General features: G+C 41.5%; 1 protein-coding gene across 2 annotated transcripts in view; it reads right to left on the bottom strand.

Annotated features, from left to right (window-relative positions):
* The window catches only part of KCNT1 (potassium sodium-activated channel subfamily T member 1), a 418,934-nt gene that overhangs the window by 88,610 nt on the left and 312,631 nt on the right, over positions 1 to 17,693 (bottom strand). For both annotated transcript variants that reach the window (XM_030207584.1, XM_030207586.1), the window contains 4 exons: positions 15,585 to 15,749; positions 14,911 to 15,047; positions 8,760 to 8,823; positions 2,687 to 2,795 (listed from right to left, as the gene is read on the bottom strand). In XM_030207584.1, the coding sequence (XP_030063444.1) occupies positions 2,687 to 2,795; positions 8,760 to 8,823; positions 14,911 to 15,047; positions 15,585 to 15,749 (475 nt within the window). The remainder of the gene's footprint in view (positions 1 to 2,686; positions 2,796 to 8,759; positions 8,824 to 14,910; positions 15,048 to 15,584; positions 15,750 to 17,693) is intronic.

Raw genomic sequence — 17,693 nt, 5'->3', positions numbered from 1 at the left:
GCTTAAACTCCCAACATTTATCTTTTCAGGACAGACATTTAGTCCCCTTCTGAAATGGGGAGTAAACATCTATGAACTTGTCACATCATTGTCCTGCTCCAAACACACCCTCTTTCCATTTGCACACATTTGGGTTTGATAAATGCATATCCTGGCTTTATAGAATGGAGACTTTAAGATGTTTATGTACGATAAACATTTAAGTGCTGGTATATGCACATCTCAAATGTGAATAGGGCTTGTAAAATAAGGGCCTTAATATCTAAGCTGAAAGATGAAACATCAGGCCTTCCAGGGTGCAATAAATTAATGCCAATGTCTGTTGACTAAGCAAGTCCGATTATGAGGGGGATTATAGAACACTGCCCCTCACCCTTAAGGATAGTCCCTCAGGAAGTCTGAGCCACCTTAAAACCACTATTCCTGCCCAGGGAGGAAGTGAGATGGGAGGGGGTGGAGCCAAAAGGACAGGAACCAGGAAGTAGGGCCAGAGTGGGGTTAAGGAGGCCCAGGGAAGGAAGAACTGAAGCACCAGCCTTTGTTCCTGGGCCTGTAAATTAACAGGCCTCAGACTGAAATTTAATTAAAGCACTTATTTTATGTTTACAACCTTGTCTCGCCCTGTTATTGTGAAGGCCCACCCTCAACCCTCGTTCACAGTTTCACACTGATTAAGACAAATGTGTCCCACAGCAACTTTTTCCTACAATTGCACCAAGTCACTACAGCAAGTCTTGAACTCATGTTTCAACACTTGTTCTGTATTATGGTGTAAGGATATTACCATTAACCACTGGACCACTTCCTCATAGTCTTGTTTTCCCAGTCCAGACTTGTACTATAAATAACCATCCATCACTTCCAATCCCTTCATTTGTGCTTTGATTGCTCTGCCTCAGTTCAGCAGGCAAAACAATATGAAACTATTCTTGTATCTGAGCAGGTGAGAAGGAGCTACAAGGTGATTAGAGACTGGATGGACCGTACAGGTCTTTATCTGCCGTCATTTACTATGTTACTATGTTAGAACAAGAATGAATTTGCCCTCTCCCCTCCTCCTCTTCTTCTAGCCTTCTACAGTAGAACATTAGTTAGCAGACTACACTTTGAATGCAAGACAAAACTTTTCTTTCCATTACAAATACAAAAACAAAAGCACTTTGTAAGCCCATCCGATTAGAGATTAATTGTCTAGAGGCATGTTAATGCAGCTTTCACTGCCAACTCAAGCAAGTACATATGGCATGTTGTATTACTAATATACATAAGCCCATTCAGAGGCATAAATGTGAAATAATTCACAAGCTGTTTCCCATTTGAATCGCCTGCTGAGCTAATGAAAAGAAGAGACTCAACTTCTCCATCAGACTGGTACTGCTGAACCTTTTATTTTTTTAAATTTTATTTATAAAATTTTGGAATCTAGAGTATAAAAAAACAGTAAAGAACAACAGAGATCATCAATCTTAGGCAAGAATGGTGAACAGCCAGCAATAGTTGAATGATTTAAACTGGATAAATGAGAATGTCAGAATACAATAAAAAATATCTGGAGAGACTTAAAATAAATGGCACCTGGTCTACTGACCACACTAGGAAGTATATAACTCTGAAACATGCCACATACATAGAATAACACGGCATGGCCTGGTGGTTTGCTCTTGCATTGTTAGGCTTCCAGCCAGTACTGGGACTACAGTGCCATCAGTCATCATATGGCAGTGGCCCAAGTTTAAAAAACAAAAAATCTTCTTCCATTACAGTGACATGATTTTGAAGGTAATGTCTACATACCAATGCAATAACTTAATTTAAAGCCATGGTATGTAGGGTATGATTTCAGTCTCTCTATTTTACTGATAATGCTCACCATAGTCCTTGGATCATCCATAGAGAGCTTCCTTCTGGAGGTCATAGGATGTATCCAGGTGTGCTTAGAGGTTGCTTTTGATTAGGCCTGAAAGGCACAGACTGTAGTCCTCCCAGAACCCATCACATGCTCTCTCTCTTAGTTAATATGTTACCCTTGAACAATGAAAGATTCTTTCCTCCACTCTCTTTCCCCTAATACCCCAGAAGCTGTGAATGCCAGCTTTGTAGAGTCTCCAGCCTGGGTAGCATAAAGAGCAGAATGTGGGCTCATGAAAAACCCTGGCTCATGAACAGTAGCACGCAACACTTTCACACAATCTTTTAACAGTTCCATCAACAACAGATCAAATACACTCGGCAGTCTTTTAGCCAATAACGCAAATGGCACTCTCTAAGGCCAACCAAAGCCCTGGAGATTTTTAAAATTTCCATATATTTAATGTTGTCTATTCTTTACAGTTTATATAATGTAATTCCAGGTGCTTTCATCATTTAGATATAGCTTCCAAATTCATATCATGCAGAGAATGCGCCATGATTGCACTTCCATAAGGGAAACCAACCTTCTCAGATGATTACCTAGCCTAAGGATTAAACTATAACAAGACCTCTGCCAAGGTTATGTAGCAGCATAGCATAATAAACCCGGTCTCTCTCTCCAGCTTGTGAATGTGCCACCATTTAGCATTTCCATTGACTGTCCTGCCAAAGATGTCTCTAGGGGTCTAATTCAGAGTAGAAAACCGATAATTCTAGCAAGGAACTGCCGAGAGCCAGCAAGTTGCTAATTAACGAACAATGACAAAGAACTCACCAGCAAATTTGACATGGAACTTATTTTCAGGCTTTAGAATTTGAACATAGAGGGGGCAGTTTGGAGCAAAATCCTTTACAGCCCAGGCTCTCAGTATTGTCTGATGGTCCTGGTGACAAAGAAGACATTTTATGTAAGGTCACGTACTAGCAGATTCTACTGACATAGGGCAGTGAGAATAGAAAGTACAATCAGCGATGTCTCACAAGTCACTCACATTTTCTCTAAAAATGATCTGTGGCAAATGTGAACCATGCAAGCTTTCTATGCTGTTCCTTCAAATTGCACACTCATTATTTCATTCCCAGCTCAAAGCTCATTATGATGGGCTGACACTTGTACAACCTTCTATGTGGCTAACTGTTTGACGCATAGTCATGACATCCAGTAACTAATCATTCACATGCACTCAATTTTTTTCAGTTTCATTTTCAAGGACTCATTTTTGATGATATTGCAACACTTGGAGGCGTATTTTCAAAGCACTTAGACTTACAAAGTTTCATAGAGGGGCATAATCGAACGGCGCTGGCCAAATAGCTGGCCGGTCATCTTCAGGGCCGGCGCCGTAAGTGGACAGAGCCAACCATATTTTCGAAAAAGATGGACGGCCATATTTTTTTTTGCTAATACGGTTGGACCCGGCCAAATGTCAGAGTTCGCCGGGTTTGAAATAGCCAGCATCGATTTTCAGCCATAATGGAAAATAACGCCGCTATCTCAAACCCGGCGAAATCCAAGGCATTTGGTCATGGGAGGAGGCAGCATTTGTACTGCACTGGCCCCCCTCACATGCCAGGACACCAACCGGGCACCCTAGGGGGCACTTCTAAAAATTAAAAAAATACAAATAGCTCCCAGCTGCATAACTCCCTTCCCTTGGGTGCTGAGCCCCCCAAATATCCCCCCAAACCCACTCCCCACAACTCTACACCATTATCATAGCCCTAAGGGGTGAAGGGGGGCACTTACATGTGGGTACAGTGGGTTTTGGGTGGGTTTTGGAGGGCTCCCATTTGCCACCACAAGTGTAACAGGTAGGGGGGATGGGCCTGGGTCCACCTGTCTGAAGTGCACTGCATCCACTAAAAACTGCTCCAGGGACTTGCATACTGCTATAGGGAGTTGGGTATGACATTTGAGGCTGGCATAGAGGCTGGCAAAAAAGGTTTTTTTGTTTTTTTTTTGGGTGGGAGGGGGTTGGTGACCACTGGGGGAGTAAGGGAAGGTGATCCCTGATTCCCTCCAGTGGTTGTGAAAAAAAAGGGACCAAGTACAGGCGGCGAAATACTCTATAAACCTGGCTTTTTTTTTTCATTATTGGGCGAAGCCAGCCATCTCGTGAGCAAGCCCCCGTCCCGCCCCCATCCTGCCTTCACTACTCTTCCAACACGCCCCCTTGATGTTTTGCCGGCTCCGTGACAGAAAGCAGTTGAACTCGGCCAAAATCAGCTTTCGATTATACTGATTTGGCCGGGTTCAGGAGATCGCCAGCCATCTCCCGATTTGTGTCGGAAGATGGCCTGCGATCACTTTTGAAAATGAGCTGGATAGTAACCTATGGAACTTTGTATGTCTAAGTGCTTTGAAAATGAGCCCCTATGCCTCTCAGGGTTTGTCTTATGAAATGTTATGGCCCTTTTGTGAAACTTAGTACATTTGATGGGTTACTCACTCAAAGCCCGGGGATTAAGCCTGTGATAACGTACTGCCTAGTCATAAAATTGATAGTTTAATTAATTATTCCATTTGGATAAAATGCACGCAGTACTGTCACTTATTACAAACAAGAACAGAAATATATAACCTTCTTTTAGATTGTTAGAACTTTTGTAATTTGCACAAGAGTAAAATGATTGTAGTAGCACCAAGTATGGAGCATGCCTACTGGGAATGGTACCACAGCTCCAGTTCTTGCTGTCTCTACCAGGTAGCTGGGCTTCCTCTTCTTTTATAGAGGTTCTACTCAAGATCATCGTTCTAACTTGTCTAACAACTGAATGATTCTTTTTTAAGCGACACATTGGGTTACTTTTCTTTGATAATCTTGTTAACATGTTGAATTACAGCATATAAATCCTAGCTTTCAGTCTGCAAACAGGTCTGGTTTATTGGCATGACCAAAGCAGGCAGATTATCCTGGCTCCTGGTCCAAGCAGGCTTGCCCATCAAAAAAATGCACCATAGACATCTTGAAACAAGCTTCTCGTGCCCCTTTAGGATCAGAGGTGAGAAGTACCATCCTAGATGTAGTGTAGAAGATATGTATGAAATGGTGTACAGAATGTTATGTAGGCATTCCTATGTGCTATCTGTCCATCTGACCTTTAGAATTTAAGCATGTCCTCCTGGGTAATCCCCGACAACCAAGGTATGTATCTGTATGGGGGGAGGGGGCAGACAGAGAGAAAATGTGTGGGTTATACCTATCCAGTGCACCCCCAGGCCCACCCAAAAGTTGAGGTCTGGCTACGCTACTGATCTGTGTAGCTTACAAAATAAAGGGAATAGTAAAGAGAAAGAAGTGCTGTGGTAACAGACTGTGAGGGAAATACAAAAAAGGGGGGGATTGTGAGATTCAGGATGCTGCCGCACTCACAGGGTGTTAACATGGGAAATCTAACTGTAAGCATCTATAAATAAAAATGTTTTTAAGTCAGTCTTGAATTTTTGCGAGGAGGATTGGCGCAGGTGTTACCGGTAGTTTGTTCCAGAACTCAGAGCCCTGAACCAAGAAGATAGATTGTTGCATAGTATTATATCTAATTTTATGAAAGGATGAACTACAAGCAGGTTCTGTTGGGAAGAACTGAGTTTGCAAGAAGGGCAGTAAGTAGTAAGAAGACAGGATAGGTAAGCTGATTTGCCCGAGTTGTGGATTTTATAGACGAGAAGCAATAATTTGTAGGTAACAAGATGGATCAGTGGGAGCCAGTGTGCTGCTTTTAACAGTGGAGTAACATGATTGAATTTATTACGGCCAGTGATTTAACTTCATAGCTGTATTTTGAACTAGCTGCAAGTATCGGAGATTCTTGACATGAAGTCCTTTGTACAGAGCATTGCAGTAATCGAGTTGACTGATTACTTGAGAATGGATGAGGATATTGATTGCCTGGGGATATAGTAGAGTTTTAATGGAGCAGATGACACAGAGTTTGAAGAATGAACACTTAAACATAACAGAGGTCTTTGGTATGAATGAGAGTGTTGAATCAAAAATAATCTCTAACATTTTGGCACTTTGGACCAGAAGAACTGAGATGGAACAAGTTGAATAGGTGCTGCTAATGTTGTCAGGTTGATCTGTGAAAAGAAGGATCTTTGATTTGTTGGGATTTAGTATGAGTCTATTGTCAGTAAGCCAGTCAGTTACTTTACAAACATATGCAACCCATCTATTTATCAGTTCAATTAATCAATAACAATGACTCAGAAAATATTTACTACCAACCATCTTACCCTTCATGCTCTTCCCCAACTTCTCCTTTATCGCTCCACCTCCTTACCTATCCCTATCCTTTCTCCCATACCTCTTCTATCCCATTTACTCCTTGTTCACATACATCCTTTGTTGATTCTGATACTACAGATTGTATTCTCTTGTTACTATGTAAGCCGCATTGAGACTGTGATGAGCGGGAAAGCGCGGGGTACAAATGTGATAAATAAATTGATGTGGTGTTGATGAGGTGTATGTGTGCAGGATTTGAAGGACTGAGTGTACAAAGTATTTGTATGTCGTTGGCATAAACATAAGAAGTGAAGTTTAGAGATTGTTAAGTGGTGCGACAGAGAAGTTGAAAAGAATGGGGGCTAAAACTAAGCCCTGTGGAACCCTGTACAGGAGCGAAAAAGAATTTGATACAGTGCTATTAGTTTGTGATGTGTAGCAGCAATCAGATAGACAGGAGGTGAACCACTGAAGAGCTGTATCCCTTAATCCTAACTGATAGACTGTGTTGCGGAGGATAATGTGGTCATTGACATCAAATACCACTGATAAATCAAGAGTTAGCAAAAGGACTGAAGCAGATTTATCTAGTTGATAGCGTATATATGTAGTGAGGCCAAGAAGAGAAGTTTCAGTGCTGTGGCGAGGGCAAATGCCTGTTTTGTTTGGGTGAAGAGCTAATGTTTTATCTAGGAAATCAACAAGTTGGGGATGAACAGTGGTTTCTGCAATTTTAGCTATAAAAGGAAAGTTGGCAATTGAATGGTAGTTACTACAATATGGAATTGGTTGAGATTGGTCCTTGAGCCTCAGTTGGATTATAGCTTGCTTCCAAGAGAGTGGAAAGTAGCCTTCATCGACACGTGCGGAAATCATGGATTGGATGTAAGGGCAGAGTGAATCAGAAATTTGTTTGATTAAAGATGAAAGAATAGAGTCAAGGGGGCAGTAGTTGGTTTCATACTTTTAATAGTAGATGAGATGGAGAGAGTAGAGGGATCGGTTTATCAAGCGAACTGCAAGGAAGTTGATGGGGAAGGAGGAGAGGGGACTGATTTAGCAGGAGACGCAACAATAGAGGTATGCAAGGAAACAATTTATTTTCAACGTAGCATGCTAAACTGAGATGTTGACATGACAGCTGTGGAAGGAGTTGAATTGGATGGGGTAGTCAGGGATTAGAGCACTTTGTATATGGTGCCAGTGTTAGGGGCTTTAGAGATTTAATTCATATACCGTTTGGCAGTTAGAATAGCTGTCTTATAGTTGGGGGCTGCTACCTTGAAAATGAAGAAGGTGTTCAGGGTACGCTGGCATCTCTACTGATGTCCAGTTTTCCATAGTTGGCATTTTTGTTGGTGTAACTCAGAAGTGTACCATTGGTGCCTGGTGCGATGACAAGGGGTGAGTACCTGTTCCAGCTTTCCGGAGAGAAGTGTCCCATTGCTCTATCTTGCTGTCTAATGGCAGTTAGGAAAAGGTGGAAAGATGTAGACCTGATTGTTGTAATAAGGACTGAGAAGTAAGCTTACTGAGATCCCTTTAAGTAAAGGTAATTTTTCAGAAGTGGAGAGTGGGCATTCCTGTGCTATCCAATTAGAGCATCTACATTACCACCACTAACCTGTTAATGCATGGTTAATGCGGGAGCCCTTACTGCCTCCTGAACAGGTGGCAATAAGTACTCGAGCAGCAATTCTTTTTAAATGGACGAATGCTAATGATACCATTAGCGCATGCCATAAATGAAATAGGAAATAAGTGCTTTTTACGGCCACAGTAAAAATGGCTTTAGTGCATGGGAAAGACCCATGTGAGGGCGCACTAAAGCTAATTCTTACCGCAGCTTTGTAAAAGGATCTCATAGTTTGTATTCTGGGAACAGGGAAATAAATAAATACCAGTTAGTCCACCCCATACCTGCTCCTAGTTCTACTCATTTCCCCCACAGAGGCTGGTTTTCAAATGTGACCCGTTCTGGAAACGGTGACTAAAGTAGCAGATCCAAACTGTTGAGAATGGGCCAATTTTTCATGTCATGGGTCCATAAGCAGTCTGAAAAAGTTACATGTTTGAACTTCTGTAACTTAATTTTTTTCACATAGAAGGATGGTGTTTGGACTGTTGTATTAACAATTGTTTGCTCTAACAGAATTTTTTAAAACCTCATTTTTTGTTTCTGTTGACTTTAGTCACCTTTTCCTAGAGATGATCACAAATCCTTTTAAAAATTACCCCTTATGCATATCAGAGCCATGCCTGTGTGGGGTTCTGATGAGGATCGGCCCAGTTGTGTCCTCAGTCTTCCTACAACTGTAATGTTGGAACTAGTGTGAAGTAGTTGTTCTTCTTCAAAATCCTATCCTCGGGAATTTTATTACAACAATTAGGTTTGTTTTTAAATGCCAAAATAATGATTTTGAAAGACATTCAGAATCATTGTTGCATTAAATGTGAGAAGTATTAGCACACTGGAGTTTAGCTGTTTTGCATTTTGCTCTCATCTCTTAAGGAGACTGCTTCATCTTGGCACTGTCTGTGGGCTTTCCATGACCCACCGTGGGTGCTGACCCAGAGGCGGGGGAGCCACCATCAGAAAGCACTATACTGAGGTCTTACTGCTGCCGTGCGGTCCACCTCGTTCCGGCTGCTGAGAATGAAACAGGCCTCTGCGTCGTCCATCCTGCAAAATGCAAGGGTTGTATATCAGACACAGCCATCACAGGGCAAGGGGCTACCAAGAATGGTTTGTCTCAGAATATGAGCAAAACAGAATCTGGAAAAAACAAGACATCTACTGAAAGATGCTCTAGACATTCCCATGCAATTACCACTGGAAAAACACCAGATACTCCAAAAGTAATGGTTTTGTAAAAGCTTAGGGCCTTATTTACTAAGCCGCACTAAAAATGCTAGCGCACCTTAGTAAACAGGACCCTTAGATTCGGAGTCCTCCAAGAACAGAAAAGTGCCTACTGTTCCTGAAAGTACACTGCTTCGATAGCTTTCAGGCTTGCAGGCCATATATACGAAATAATTATGCAGGAAACTGAATAAGTAGATAAAGACAGCATCCAGGAAATGGCATATACCAGAAGAAGCAAATTTTAGGTGGCTGAGATTTCTCCAACTGCTCTGAGTCCTGGGTTCTATGCAGGCTGGGATCTCACTTTGAATATGATGGAAGATTGGGATCATAAGGTCCATCCAGTCTTCCCAATTTCATTCCTGTTGCTGATTTTAGACTTTCCCCACACGTCATAACAACAAGGAATCCTCTGCCTATTCAAGACTTTCTGGAATTTGGTCACTGTTTTTTGGTCTACCACCTTTCCGGTGAGTCTATTCCATGCATCCACCACCCTTCTGGGAATGAGTATTTCCTGAATCAACACCTTGGAGCTCGATACTATGACCTCTATTTCCAGAGCATTCTTTCCTTTGTAAGACGTTTAATTCTTTTCTCTTTCAAGCATACAGATTTAAAGGGAAATTCTATATTCGCTCATGTAAGTGCTGAGATAATTGGCACTTATGCACTATTCTATAAAATAGTGCATAGATGCATTAGTGCACAGTCGCAAGGGGATGCACACGTGGGTGGAGCATGAGGGGGCATAGGAATGTCTCCAAGTTATGCGCGTAACTTTTAGAATACTATGGTGCTTATTTTAGAAGTTCTCGTCATCTCAAAACCGGCATTTAAACATCCATATTGCTTGGATGTCCAAATATAAATTTTATAAAGCTAGAATAAAATTGCAGTAAAGCCATATGGCAAGCGGGAGTGGTGTGGCTATGTTTTGGGCAGAACTGGGAGGGGCCAAAAGACGGACATCCAGCTCCAACTGCAGAAGAGGAAGGGATGTCCATGTTCAAAAAGAAGGACATCTTTATTTAGATCTGGTACTTGGGATGCCCAGGTTACAGAAAGGTGCTCTGATTGAGTAGTTCTCCACTGAATCATTTATCTGTCCTGCGCTGGTCTCACACTTGCTTCCTCTCCAGTTTCCAGTCGCGCCGTGCATGAAAATTGGAGAAGAAGCAAATGCGAGACCAGCGCGGGACAGATAAACGCTTCAGCTGGTGAGGGTTAGGGACCCCCACCAGCAAAGGTATCTTGCAGCGGCGGCGGCAGGGGACAGCCTAAAATGTGCCCCCCCCCCCCCACTTTGGGCTCTGGACTCCCTCCTGCCAAGGTCTAGCTACGTCTCTGGTGTAGGCGGAGTCTTGGGCTCCCGTTGGGGTGCTTGACAGAAACAGTTTTGGAGATTTGAGTCTGAAAGTAGTTTGTAAAAGCATTTCAAAATTATATGTTCAACGATTAGTACATAGAGAGGGGCATAATCGAACAGGGATGACCATCTCTAAGGACGTCCCTGCGGAGGGGCGGGGAAACCGCTATTATCGAAACAAGATGGGCGTTCATGTTTTGTTTTGATAATACGGTCGGGGACGCCCAAATCTCAACATTTAGGTCGACCTAAATGTTGAGATGGTCATCCCCGGTTTTTGGCCATAATGGAAACCGGGCCCGGCCATCTCAAACTCGGCAAAATGCAAGCCTTTTGGTAATGGGAGGAACCAGCATTTGTAGTGCACTGGTCCCCCTCACATGCCAGGACACCAACCAGGCACCCTAGGGCGCACTGCAGTGGACTTCACAAATTGCTCCCAGGTGCATAGCTCCCTTACCTTCGGTGCTGAGCCCCCCAACACCCCCCCCCCCACCACCAAACCCACTCCACACAACTGTACACCACTACCATAGCCCTAAGGGTACAGTGGGTTTTGAAGGGCTCACATTTAGCAGCACAAGTGTAACAGGTAGGGGAGGATGGGCCTGAAGTGCACTGCACCCACTAAAACTGCTCCAGGGACCTGCATACTGCTGTCATGGAGCTGGGTATGACATTTGAGGCTGGCATACAGGCTGGCAAAAAATTAAAAAAAATGTTTTAGGGTGGGAGGGGGTTGGTGACCACTGGGGGAGTAAGGGGAGGTCATCTGGTCAGTTTGGGCACCTTTTTGAGGCTTGGTCATGAAAAAAATGGATCAAGTAAAGTTGACCAAATGCTCATCAGGGATGCCCTTCTTTTTTCCATTATCGGCCGAAGACGCCCATCTCTTAAGCACGCCCCAGTCCCGCCTTCGCTACGCCTCCGACATGCCCCCGTGAAATTTGGTCATCCCCGCGATGGACTGCAGTTGAGGACGCCCAAAATCGGCTTTCGATTATGCCGATTTGGGCGACCCTGAGAGAAGGACGCCCATCTCCCGATTTGTGTCGGAAGATGGGCGCCCTTCTCTTTCGAAAATGCCCCTGAGAGTGTCATTTTATTTAGAGAAGTTTATATTTATGAACAGGTTCCCTCTTGAAAAAGCAACAGCGAAACTGGAGAAAAGGAATATTTGAAATTCCAGTGGAAGGCATTTCAAACTTGATTGAATTTGGCGCCCTTTAATGTTAAGTATTGGCTTTCACTTAGAAGTGAACTCTTCATGGGGGCTGTTCCCCAAGTCTGGAACTCCTTTCCTCAGGATATAAGGTTAGATGAAGATTCTTTTGATGTTTGAGAAAATTTGAAGACATGGCTATTTGGTTAGATAAATGGGATTATTTATACATATGTTTTACTGCTTTCTGCATCTTTTTATGTGCTTTTGTGATTTAGGGCCATGTTTACTAAGACGTGCTAGCATTTTTAGCGCACACTAAATGCTAGAGACACCCATATATTACTATGGGTGTCTCTAGTATTTAACACACAGTTAAAATGCTAGTGCATACTTAGCTCAGCTTAGTAAACAGGGCCCTTAATTTCTTGCTGTATAAGAACTGTATTGCTGTAATCTACCTTGTAATGGTTTACCGGTTAAAAAGAATGTAAGTGGCATATTATATTTAATTTAAATTAAATACAAACACATATGATTCCATCTTCCATGTGAACAGCAAGCCAATGTCATTATGCCACAGCATCTCTTAATTTTTAGCAAAAACACTGACCCCAATATTGCTTCCAGTAGGCCCCTTTATAACACATTTCACATCCACTCCAAAAGCACCAGCGACATTAGCTACACATGATTACTTGTGAAACAGCAGCACAGCAAACAGCAAGGTATTATGTTCTTTCTACATCCAAGCAGCAATCAAAAGGCTTTTATTTCTTGCACAGTAACTGTGATTTACAATATGTAATAAAAACCAGTATTTATCAGTGAACATTATTCCTCAGAGAATAGCAGTAATCACTTCTAATTAAGAGAATGAAACACAGGATGAATAATTGTTCATTTCTATAAAGACAAAGCTGTATAAATGAAATGTACCTCTGTGCATTGACTGCTAAGAGTTTCTCTGTAATCTGTTTTTAAATACTGAGGATAATAATTTGTATTCCTTTAAATTTTGGGCAGCTGGAACAGCCAGCAGCTTTTGTTATACATCTAATCTAATCTCAGCGTTTATAGGACTGCCTTGTCCCCACTGCTTAGGGTCAAAAGCAGTTTTCCATAGAAAAGTGAACAGACAAAAGAGCAATCACTTCAGCAATTATCAGAAAAAAAGGAAGAATGTTTGAAACACATACATTTTTAGATATTTCCAAAAAGTCATGTAAGGAGGAGACTGTTTAATCTGCGGTGGTATATTATTCCAAGCAACTGAGTTACAAGAAGGAAGATTCAGCAGCAAGCAACTTCTTGATCTAGATCAGTGCTTCTCAACCCAGTTCTTGAGGCATATCTAGTGCCATTGGGATAAGATAGATTTGCATGCTCTGCGTCCTTGGTATGTAAATCTATCTCATGAATCTGAATGGCGGACTGTAGCTCCTTTAGATTTAAATAAAGTGGATTGGGTGGGGCTGTAGGAATGACGTATTTCCACCAACGTTCAAAAAGAGTGGGGCGTGATCTGCGCATGTACGGTGTCTCTAAGAGTAGCAACACCATTACTCCTGTTTATCAGTTGGAATTTCACTTGGGTCTGGCAATCAAGTTACGAACACAGTTTTGTAAGGTATGAATAATTGGCGAAAGGTATAGACAATGGTGGAGAAGTTGATGTGTTATATTGGTATATCTGACAGCCTCACTGCTATTTTATAGTCAAAACCCCTGATGACGTGGACAGCGAAACACAAATTTGTGTAGGGTTTGACGGCGTTTTGAAGTAGCGGAAGATACTGTTGGCAGGGTTTGATGGTGTTTTGGAATAGTGGAAGATACTGCCTGGTGGCAAGCGAACATTGAGGAAAAGGAATTCATGATTTATTGAGGTAAGAACTTCTTCATTTGCTTATTCTATCCAAAATATTATACATGGAGATATATGGGGGACTGTATACTGCTGGAATTAGATACAGACATTAAACTGAGAAGGAACAAATATTCCAGAACAACATTTGATAGAGTCATCTACTGTTGAATTATGGACACTTTCTGAGTATTGATGTTTGATGTTTTTTGAAGGAAAATATCAGCATTTGTGTCTGATACATGTGATGGAATACCGGGAGTGAACCCATAAGTATAAGTTTCTATATTTGCACCACCATAGTAAACAGTTCCTCTAGGTTTGTGTGTGTGGGTATGTATGAGAGTGATGTCAGTGAGGATATATGCTGGATTATATATATAAAAAAATTTAGTATATTTTGATATTTTCTATAATAAAGAAAAATATTTACTTAAGCTACTACAGTAGTTACTCTGGCAGGGTAGATGCATATTCATTGGGGATATCTAGAAAACCTGATAGGACTAGGTGTGCCTCAAGGACTGGGTTGAGAAGCATTGATCTAGAACTATCTGTTACCAGGATAAAGAGAAACAAAGTTTTCAGGAACCATGTTGTTCATAATTTGAAAAATAAAACAGTTAAGTTTGAAAATGATTTGGGCTTTAATATGGAGCCAGTGAAGATTGACGTGGTCAAATATTTTCCTTTTAAAGATTAATCTGGCTGAGTAGTTTGCAGGAGTTGAACTTTTTTCTCAGTGTACTGGTTATTCCTGCATATATGGAGTTACAAAAGTCCAACTGGGACAAGATGATTGATTGTACCAGTATGCAAAATTGATGCTCATAAAAATAGGGATGAATAATCCTTAGGTGTTTCAATTTATAAAAGCACATTTTATATAAGTTATTAAGTTGGGGTTCAAGAGAAAGAGTTAAGCATAAACCCCAATACTTCACATGTGCTTTCAATGCATAATTGATCATTGTTATTAAGACGCTAGATGAAAGATTTTGGAATATATTAGGGCTACGTTATAAGTGGTGCACATTGTTTTCCTTAATAACAACCTAGCACAAAGCAATTCCAAACAGGTCTCTTCTGAGCTGCGATGTCCTTGAAAGTGGGGTTTTGTTCTTTGGAAATGATTTCCTTAATGAAATAGTGTGTTTTAAATGGACTAATGATTTTTAAAAGTTTGGAATGGGTTTGCATTAATGCCTCACAATTTTCACTACTTTCTGCAAGTTAGGTGAACTTGTGCCCAAAGAATTATACATAAAAGTATCCAAGAAAAAGCACAAAGAAATGAGTGCTGGCAACATTATTTTATGATACTAGAAATTTACCTTCTCAGTCAACCTGACATCACCAGATTTAGTTGTTCTTCATTCCCTCTCGTTTGGTGGTCATCACTATCTCACCCACTCTCCAAATACTAATCTCCTGCATTAGTGCATGATGAAAAAAACTTGTGCATCTATAGATTTCTAGGAATGTGAAAGAAAAACATGGACTCACTTTGCTCTCATGAGATCTTGATCTTTGAGTGCAGACCCTTGTAAGTAAATAACTCTCTGGGACCACAGAGGAATCTGAAGGACTCTTCGAACTTGAATGTCCATCTCTGTTGGGCACAGTATTACTACATAATAATCCTGAAAAAGAAAGCCACAAAGCCAAGTCATAATTTGGAGCCAATAGTGAGAATTTTATTAATAACTGAAATTCCTGGGACTATATCAAAGATATTTCTTTTATGGCCAAAGGACGCGTTTTCTAGTGTTGCAAAGTCTTTGTAAAATCTTGCTCACAGGACATCTGAATTTTGGTTCTGAATGATTACAAGGGCTAATTCCACTGAAATATAAGTGAAAGAGTGAGAACTGCTGTCTACTCTGGAATATTTGTTAAGAATCACAGTACTGAAGAAGTTTTCTGTGTTAACAAGGCACTTGATCTGTCACTCAGAATTTTCAAATGGCCCCCTATGAGTACATACAGAAAGGAAAGTTTTCCTTCTAGATCTTCACATCACTATCCATTTTTAGTAAGGTTATTGACAAAGAAAGTAAAGAATGCTAGTCTTCTGCTATTTTGCAGAATACTGGGAGGGGATGATTTGGAGCAGTGACCTGTTCCTAAGTTCTGGAAACCTCAATGTTTCCAGACAGAAAGAGCCTAAGTTTACTTACCTGGAGTCGGGGGTGTGCATAAAATTCGTTCAGAAAATCCATAAGGAGATCGATTTTGAGGGAGCTGACACAAAGGACAACATGCTTCTCTGTCTGGGCACGGTGGCGGCTGTAATTTCCCCCAGATTTCTGGCGCTCCATCCATAAATACACCAGCTCCTCAAACTGAAAGCAAACACTGTATAAGTAGGTAAGACACAGAAAAAGGCCAATATGGTAGCCACCAGAACAGAGAGCTTAAGGAGGGCAGTTGAAAAGGGGGCATGGAATGGCAGGGTCATGGGCGTATCTAAAATCTGTCATGTGACACCTATGGGGTTACTGATTGACTCCAGATTTTCAGGATAGGCTCATCCATTGTTTGTAGGGACTTCTAGCCTTTCCTTAGAAAAATCAATAAGGAAACAAGAACAAGCAGGCCTTGTAGGCAGAGTGGTAAAGTCAAAACTGGACTGAGTACTCTGAAAATCTCAAACCAGTTGGCAAGCCTAAGCATTTAGGAAGCAGTTCTATAATGTGTGCCAAAATGCAGCGCTAAGTGCAATATCTATAATGGAATCTGGGTGCCCAGATTCCATTATAGAATACTAGTGTTAACTTGACATTTATACGCTAACATTTAAGCACGCTCACTAACAACATATCGCTGTGAGGTGTAAATGTACATACCTAAATGTAGCACTTTACCCCTGGATTCCATATATGGCACCTAGATTTGCACGCCAAAATCTGGGAGCGCTCCTGAGATGTATGTGCAAACTAACAAGCCAATTAATGTCAATAATTGGATGCTAACAACCAATTATTGAAGCTAATTGACACTGATTGGCATTTACATGTGCATCTGGCTGCCCACTATTCTATAAGGCATGGTGCCTAATTCTACTAGAGCGTAACTCAAAATGGGGTGAGGCCATGGGCGAGTCAGGTGCATTCTGAAATATTGTTTGCTTAGTTATAGAATACTGTATCAGTGTTGGGCGCCTAAGCTGGGCGCCAGCATTTACACCAGGTTTCAGTAGGCATAAGTCTGATATGGGAATCAGCACGGCGCGCAATTCTATAAAGGGCATATACCCTTTGTAGAATCATGCTTATATTGCCGATTTTTTGCCATGCCAAATTTTGTGCATCATTTATAGAATTCCCCGCTTACCCCGGAATTCTATATATCATGCCAAGATTTCTGCACAGAAATCAAAGCATATTCCATAACAATGCGCATAAGCTAATTGGTTAACAAGCTAATTGGCCTGATAATTGGATGTTAACTAATTACCAACGCTAATTGGCATTCATTAGAATTTACATGCACTACTTGCTAAGTGTATTCTGTAACAGGGTGTGTGTAAATTCTAAGTCGCATAGTTGGCAAGGAGGCGTGGCATAAGCGAGTCATGGAAGTATCTAAAATCTATGTGCATTGTTATAGAATATATCTGCTCCATGTCTAATTTAGGCATTGAGATTTACACCAGGTTTTACTTGGCGTAATTGGCTGCAACTAAATTTAGTCACATTGACCGGCGCTCGGTGTATTCTCTAAACTGCACAGAATTTCATTAATTTCAGAACTGAATTTTTAGGTGTGATATAATCTAGTCCTTAGTGCATAAGTAGCTTTTCAATTTTAGTCATATTTAAAAACTAAAAATATTGCGATAAATTAAATGAAGGGAGGAAGCATTTTTTTTAGCCTGTGATGGATCAAAAACAGGTTAAGTGGCGTGTCAAGATGGCGGACTAGCAGGAGGACGCGCTGCAAGCTGCTGAACCTTTCCTCGGCGATAATTTTCATTACTTTTCTTCTTAATCATGCCGCATACTAAGAGGAAAGGAGCTGTTAAAAGTTTACCGGCGGCGAACTCTGAGGCAGCTCTGATTCAGTTAACGCTTGATAGATATGCCACCAGCACACCACATCGAACGGGCTCGAGTCAGGTTCTAGCCTTGGGAGACGTAGGTGGAATGCCTTCCCTATTTGGAACGGATACGACCTTATCCTCGCCCGAGCTTAATCCACCGCCCTGTCCAGCGGGTTACAGAAGTGGGTTGCTCCTAGAGACGTCCGAAGTGGACAAGATAGGAAGCTTTGCCGCCGGAACCCTA

The sequence above is a fragment of the Microcaecilia unicolor genome, chromosome 6 (assembly GCF_901765095.1).
Source record: "Microcaecilia unicolor chromosome 6, aMicUni1.1, whole genome shotgun sequence".
Taxonomy (NCBI): Eukaryota; Metazoa; Chordata; class Amphibia; order Gymnophiona; family Siphonopidae; genus Microcaecilia; species Microcaecilia unicolor.
Note: the sequence above shows the minus strand (reverse complement) of the source record. Positions and strands in the feature narration are given on the sequence as shown.